We start from the raw sequence: 7,615 nt of genomic DNA, 5'->3' as shown, positions 1-7,615 counted from the left end.
CTAATTTCCTGTTTCACCAATTTTCTTGATCTTCTATAATCTAAGTCTCCTGTCATACTGGTCAATTTAATTTTTTAAATGTATTATGCTTTTCTTTAATTTTATTTCTTAAACTCTTTGTGAGCCAACCTGTTTTTTTACTTGCAGTTACCCTTTTCTTTATGTTTACATTGAATATTTAAAAATTTATCTTTAAAAATTTTCTACATCTGATCAGTGTCTCCAAATAATTCAGCTACCCAATTCACAACAGATAACTCTTGTCGCATCCCTTCAAAATTTGCTTTTTTGAAAGTTCTAACCAAAATATCATTATTCGTTATCTCCATATGCAGCAAAACATTGAACCTAATAAAGCAATGATCACTTGCACCCAGATGTTCCCTAATTTCCACCTTCTCAATCATTTCAGTATTTGAAGTTAACCATGTTTCAGTTATTCCCATCATATCAAAATCCTCCATTTCTACCAATGCTCTAAAGTCATCTATTTTATTTCTTATACTTCTAGCATTACAGTAGTAACAATTAAGCCTATCATTATAACTACACTACTTCTATACTCAATTCCTCTGCTAAACTTTTCTTTGCCTCTTATTTTTTGCATTTCGTTTTTTTGGCCCTCAACACTGTCTAGTCCAAGTTTAAAACTTCCCTTACATTTGAGTTAATAACCTTAGCAAACAAGCCAGCCCCTAACCTATTTAAATGTAAACCATCCATTCCAAAAAGCTCCCTTCTTCCACTGAACTGATCCCACAAGTCCAACCAGCCAATCTTTACATACTAACCAAGGTCTAGCATGTAGCCCTAGTGACCTACTTATACTTTCATCCCCACAGTTAATTCTGGGCAGTATCCTTGACAAAATTAAGTTATGGCCTTTTTCTTTAAATGCCTTTATCAAACCCTTGTACATATTAATTAGCTCCTCTCCCTATATGTACCACAAAAACTGCATCTCTGCTGCCCTATTTATTATATCCTCCACCTGTGTAACATAATCTGATTCTATTCTCCTTATTTACCCCATAGACTATCCTATCCACATGCCTTGTCAAAGAATCACCTATAACTATAACCTCCTTATCATCCAAATCCTTCTCCGACCATTTTGTTTTTCACTCCAATAGTTCCTCATCTGCAAAAGCCAAGGGCTGAAATTTATTACTCAACATAATAGGTTCATTATAACTAAATTCACTACTTTTATCCCCAACAGTACTCTTTATAACTTCCTGAAAGTCATTTTTAGCTGATGTATTCCTTTTGAAATCCTGCTGCCATTTCCCACAGTCTACACTTCTCTTTATCTATTGTCTCTACTTTAATTATAATAGCCTCTAACTTCACCTCCAACCTACAAACTCTTCATACAAATTGCACATCTTAATTTTTTTTTTTTACTTTTATTAATAGAATTATTGCTCTAAACCAATCACATATTATCTATATGTGTAATATCCTTGCTATGAATGAGGTTATGTAAGTTCAGTAGTTGGAAGATCTTGATTAATCAATATTTCTCTTTAAAAAAGTTATCTTACATTTACAAAACATCTAATCACTGCACTCATGTTCTGTTCTTATAAGCCATTATTAATATGTTTACAGAGATTCAATAATTAAGAAAGTATCATGACATTGTTGTTACATTTAGTTTATACTTACAAGAAAAGTCTCCACTACTACCATGAAAACTGTCCCACTGATATATCCAACGTAGTCTGTAAGTAAACCACCTGCTATAGCTCCCAAGAAACTCCTGTAAAATATTAATTAGGATGTTGTAATGTATACAGAACTTTATAATATTATAGAAAGAATTAAATGATCGGATCTCATAGTTTTGTATACGAAAGTACTTCCATATTCTGCACAAAATAGTTAAGATATACTTGAAATTTGTAAGTCTATAGATATTTACAGTTATGATAAGGCAAACAAAAATCATTTATATAAACAATGTCGATCACACCTGTCAGTTCATCATGAAAATCAGGGGTCAAATGTAACATGATTTCAATGCACTATTCAGGATTAAGCTATTCACTGGCTTCTTTATTGTAAAAACAAATCTATGAAGAATTTTAACAATTTCCAAGGATTTTAAGTTCCATAAGCTGTAAGTAAATCATATACAAACTGTACCTGTAATAAATATTATAGGTTCTGATGACAGGCTGCTTTGGGAAAAAAAGTTATTTGAAATATACATTATAGATTCTAATAGGAGGCTGCTTTATAAAACAAGTGGCCTGAAGTAAACCTTATTGATTCTGATAGCAGGCTGATTTGTAAAATAAATGGCTTGAAGTAATCCTTAGAAGAAATTTAACAAGCTAATTATATATACCATATAATATGTACTTGAGTTGAACTTCTAACGTAAGTATATAAAGCTACCACAATACACAATGTACTTCCCTTTAATCATAAACTCGACTATTTGTTTTAGCTAAGTAGAAAATATGTTTTAGACTTATGGCAGTTAAAGATCACAGTTTTTTTAATAAGAAGTAATTAAAGAATATAAGATGTAACTAATCAGTTTGAATTTCAAAAATACATGAACTTAAAAATGTTAAAACAAATACTAACAGTAACAGTAGTGAATATAAAACATTCATCCCATTGGAATCATACTTAGTACAGATTTCTAAGAAATCAATGTGAATATTACATAAGAAAGTAGAAGAGGCTGTGGTCAGTCATAGACCTTCATTGCTACATTTGTTCATAATAATAATAGCATATATTTCAATCTTATCCTTGTGGGTAGCTTTCTTTGATTATACTACATACCCATATATAATATATGGACAATAAGGGACCTGTTCGTCCATTTAGGCCATCCAATCCACTAAACTGAACTTTAAAATCCAAATAAAATCAGCTCTTATTCAAATAATTATCACTCCTGACCTTAATTAATTAGCTGCATCCTCAGCATCTGATGGAAACCTGTTCCAAGGTTAGAAAAATAAAGCTTTCTTAATTGAAGATGATTCCTACGCTGTCAAATATATGTGTGTTCCTTAATCTTAAAATTTTCACCATTGTATATGAAAATGGATGATGCATTAACAGTATTCATTTCCTTAACAATCATATCCCTAACTTTTTTTCAAGAGAAAACTGTTTAAGAGATCTTAACCTGCTCCCCAGTAGCACAGCGGTACATCTGCGGACTTACAACGCCAGAACCGGAGTTCAATACCCGTGGTGGGCAGAGCCCAGATAGCTCATTGCTTTGTGCTTAACTTCAAAAAAATAAAATATATCAACCTTTTCACCCCAGGTATCATTCTAATAGCCCTCTTCTGAACCATTTTCAACAATTGAATGACTTGTCTTCATTGTCTACCTAAAATCCTGTTTACCAATAGCAAAAACACACTGTTTGACCGATCAACTATTACACCAAGATCCTTTTCTTGATAACCCACATTCAATTCCTTGCATTTATTATAATTAAAAGCCATCTGATATTTATTTGCTCAACTCACCAAATAATTCAAATCCTTTGGTAAAGTAGTAGCATCCTCCTCACAGCCAGCAACACCCAAAATCTTAATATCATCAGCAACTTTAAATAGTGAATCATTGTTCATCTAAGTCATTGATGTAAATCAGAAAGAGCAAAGGTCCCAATGCCGAGCCCTGAGGTTCCCCACTTGTGACATTAATCCAGTTTGACTGAGCTCCAAGCTCTATTTATAACATTCCTCTGCTTTCTTCCATCCATCCAGTTTTCTATCCAATGAGCCAACCTATTCCTCACACCTACAGATATTATTTTTTTTAACAAGCCTTTTAGGTGACACCTTTTCAAATGTTTCTGAAAATCCAGATACACCAAATCCTCACTGTACCCTCATCTACATAATGTCATAAGTAGTAATGTCATGTTCTTTAAATGCCTTTGTCAAACCTATGTGCGTGTAAACTGGCTCCTCTGACCTACCCTTCCCTCCACGATTAGCCTCTACTAGCACTGTAGCAGAAATGCCGAGATACAGGTGGCTGTTTGTGTTAGTAATTAGTTGTTTTTTTTTTTTTAATTTTGCGCAAAGCTTCTAAATTTATTTTTTTCGGGTAAGTACTGCACTGGAAAAATGTTTGGGTTTTGCTCTTTAGTCATACGCAACTCGCAGCACTAAAATTATTCAACTTACAAAACTCAAAATTTTCATAAATTTTACTGATATAAACTGTAATGTTTTTATATATTACGAGTGCTACCCTTTATTGAAAAAATAAGTTTTTAAGAATTCCAGTGTTTTAGCATTACATTTACAAATTACATCAATAAAGATATATAATCAAACCCTCGCATACAGCCCTAGTGAAAATCGTGTTTTTGTTGTTGTGAAGCGGTTACTTTTATTTAAAATTGTGTTCTGTTATAAAGAAATGGTTGTTGCACATACCAAAGTTCTTTTTCTAATTGTCTGAATCTTTAATTTTTTTAATGGATTTTTGTTTGTGATACCATTTAATAGATGGCGCCATATTTCATAAGCCTTAATCATCACTTCTGGCATTAGTTCTTCTCGTATTTCAGCACAACAGATAGCGCCATCGTATTTATCATTTGGGTCAGATAGATATATAGACGACCACGCCGTTACTCCATTACAGTAAGATGGGCACTACAAAAACTCCACAATGGCTAGCACTATTTACTAAATCACTTGCTCTACTTATGCCCTGCACCCCTGCCCCTGAATATCATAATACAATTCTTTTTTCTTTACTATTCTGTCCACATGCTGTGATAAAGAATCACCTTTAGCTTTAACCGTCTACTGTTTTTCACTTCACATTTCTATGTTTTTCTTCCCTCCCAAAGTTCCGCATTTGCGCACGCTAAAGGCTGAAATCTGTTAATAAGTAGAACTTGCTCATTATAATTAACTCCACTATTTTTAGCCATGATTGTATTTTTTCTATCTTCCTGAAAGTCATTATTAGTTATTGAATTCTTTTCATGCAAAAGCTTAAGTTCTCGGAATTCTGCTGTTATTTCCCACAGCTGACCTTTATATATATTGCATCTACTCTAATTAAGATAGCCTCGAATTTCTCCTCCAACCTGCAAACTCCACAAACAAATTACTCATCCTAACTACTAGCTTATTTAAAAGTGCATACCAGCCCCGCGTGTTCCGAATATAATCCACTCCTTGCACCTATCGCACCTTACAAACTGTGACCGCTTCATACCTACATTACTGTAATAGTCTTAACCACTGTAGCCGGAAAATACGACAAACACTAAATACAAGTGATCTATTCGCAACATTGTTAAGCCTAACTTTAATTAAATATATTACTTATTTTATCACTACCTAATTTTCCTACTAAAATAATTAAGTATACATTTTAAATAAGAAATAAAAAAATAACCAATCTTAAGATGATATTTATATAGTAATATAGTAAGCCTGTTTTATAAGTTGCCAATAAATTAAATCGCAAATGAAATTGCGTTACATTCGCTATGCCTAATATAATGTTTGTCGTACATCACCAAGCCCTAATTTAACATCAATATAAGCACTATTATTTACTAATCTTACTAAATAAATATTGTATGAGGGATCGGAAGAGGTAATATCTTTATGATATATGTTATTATATCTGAGCATGATGCGATATCTAGTTGACCTTTCTAAGGCATTGCAAAGGAGATGACATCATTTTCTTCGATCCTGCAAATAAAGAGATTCCCAAACTTCTATATGGTACCTGTTCTGTTTTCTTAGAGGAGTACCTCACCAAACAATAAATCTACAGTCACAAATCACAGCCAGTAGAGGTCCATTCTTTATACACTCAGCAGATTCCGTGACCCTGAAATAGGCTTACAATATCAAAATGTATGACGATCGGTTAAAGGACAATAATTTGAACATTTAAATTAGTCTTTATACAATAATTAAAGGTGTGAGAGAACAAACAGGTAAAGTAACAAAGAGAAAGGCTGAAAACAGATAAAATATCAAATGAAACTCATCTGACAAAAAAAAAAAAAGACATAAACCTACACAATCATTATATAATTTCTGTTGTGCACATGGGTGTATAAAAAGACATTTTAATACTAAAAATAAACGACATTAAAACAACAAAATCTGTTATTTTTCTATAATTGGACAATCAAGATTTCGCTTTGCAACTTAATTTAGCTATAAATAAAGTTCACACACACAAAAAAATATATTTTTAAATATTATTATCTACTCACTTCAGTCGATTTTGTTTTAATAATTTGGTTTAATTTTTACCATATGCTGTTTTGTTCTATTTAATTATTTGTAAGATTATAACTAAAAATATATAGCTAAAACTTTACCCTAATGCACACATAGAATTGAACGCAGCAGACACCATAGAAAACGTTGTCACATTAGCAGGATATCCTCTTGATCTGTGTAACAACACAAGTTATAAATGAAGGCTGTTAGTCCTAAAATGATGGAAGCAAGTAATAAACTTTTAAAAATAAAAAATATGGAACAAGTGTTAAAAGGTTAACGTTAGACCAAGTTCTTCCAAAAGACAATATTTTTAGAGCAAAAAGTAAAATTATTTAAAATATTTTTTTTATTTTATCGTCATGGCTTAAAATAGTCGTAGTTTTTTCCTTGTGATTAAATTTAAGGGTTAACTTACACGGTTTCTACCAGAGCGTTGTTAAAAGCACAAATAGTTTGACCTTCTGCCCCCAAACCCAGCAAAAACAAGGACAGAATAATTATCCAAAGTTGTCTGAAAAAATAAAAAAAAATCTATGTAAAAAGCATTGAAGTAGCGCGTAACTTATAATACAATAAAATTATTACAAACAGTGCATTATTTAATTCTAGTAGTTTGAAAAGTGCACAAAAATACTTACGGTTCAAAGTGAAAAAAAGGTGCCGGGGAAATAAGTAAAAAACACAAGATACAAGCAAGTGTCGCCACGGGATACGTAACACGGATATTAGGCTGAAAATATATGAATAGTTAATACGTGCATATGCTCCAGCGACGCTGTATTAGCGTACCTAATTTGTTCTTACAAAATATGACTAATGCTGTGTAGACACAACTTTTTAATAGCAAACATATTAGGTAAACGAATTGTATGATTTAGTGTAAACTGCAGATGATATGATAAGTAAATATCAAAAGATTATCGAAGATATGAACAATCATAGAGTTAAAGTTATTTCTAAATAAACTCACCAATTTGTCACAGAACCAGCCCCATATGGGGGCGCTACAAGCGTAAGTAAAGGCTGCTGATACGAATACTATCCCTACTATCGACGGCTGTAGATCGAACTGTAAAAATAAAAAAACAACAAAAAACATGTAGTTTGCTTGTCTTCTCGCTGTATGTGAAATTCCAATTACAATGTTGTTAATTTTTTTGTAATTCTATTCGTTTCCTACCATTGCAGCATGTTCTATCGTTGAGCGCTTTTTTTTTTTTTGGTATTGTTACGCCTCCGTTCGTTAGTTAATTTTCCGTAAATTCGTTCCGACGAAACTTTAGCGACACAAGTTCTTTTTTAAATAAAACTGGTTTATTCTTTCTGAATATAACTTTGCGATACACTTA

At 32.2% G+C, this 7,615-nt stretch overlaps 1 protein-coding gene across 1 annotated transcript in view; it reads right to left on the bottom strand.

Annotated features, from left to right (window-relative positions):
- The window catches only part of LOC111088189 (MFS-type transporter SLC18B1-like), a 29,419-nt gene that overhangs the window by 5,293 nt on the left and 16,511 nt on the right, over nt 1-7,615 (bottom strand). The window contains exons 10-14 of the mRNA XM_022397457.1: nt 7,237-7,335; nt 6,905-6,996; nt 6,682-6,777; nt 6,362-6,436; nt 1,672-1,765 (exon numbers count right to left, since the gene is read on the bottom strand). Of these exons, the coding sequence (XP_022253165.1) occupies nt 1,672-1,765; nt 6,362-6,436; nt 6,682-6,777; nt 6,905-6,996; nt 7,237-7,335 (456 nt within the window). The remainder of the gene's footprint in view (nt 1-1,671; nt 1,766-6,361; nt 6,437-6,681; nt 6,778-6,904; nt 6,997-7,236; nt 7,336-7,615) is intronic.

This window comes from Limulus polyphemus, unplaced genomic scaffold (assembly GCF_000517525.1).
Source record: "Limulus polyphemus unplaced genomic scaffold, Limulus_polyphemus-2.1.2 Scaffold3277, whole genome shotgun sequence".
Lineage (NCBI taxonomy): Eukaryota > Metazoa > Arthropoda > Merostomata > Xiphosura > Limulidae > Limulus > Limulus polyphemus.
This window is presented reverse-complemented; position numbering and strand designations above follow the sequence as displayed.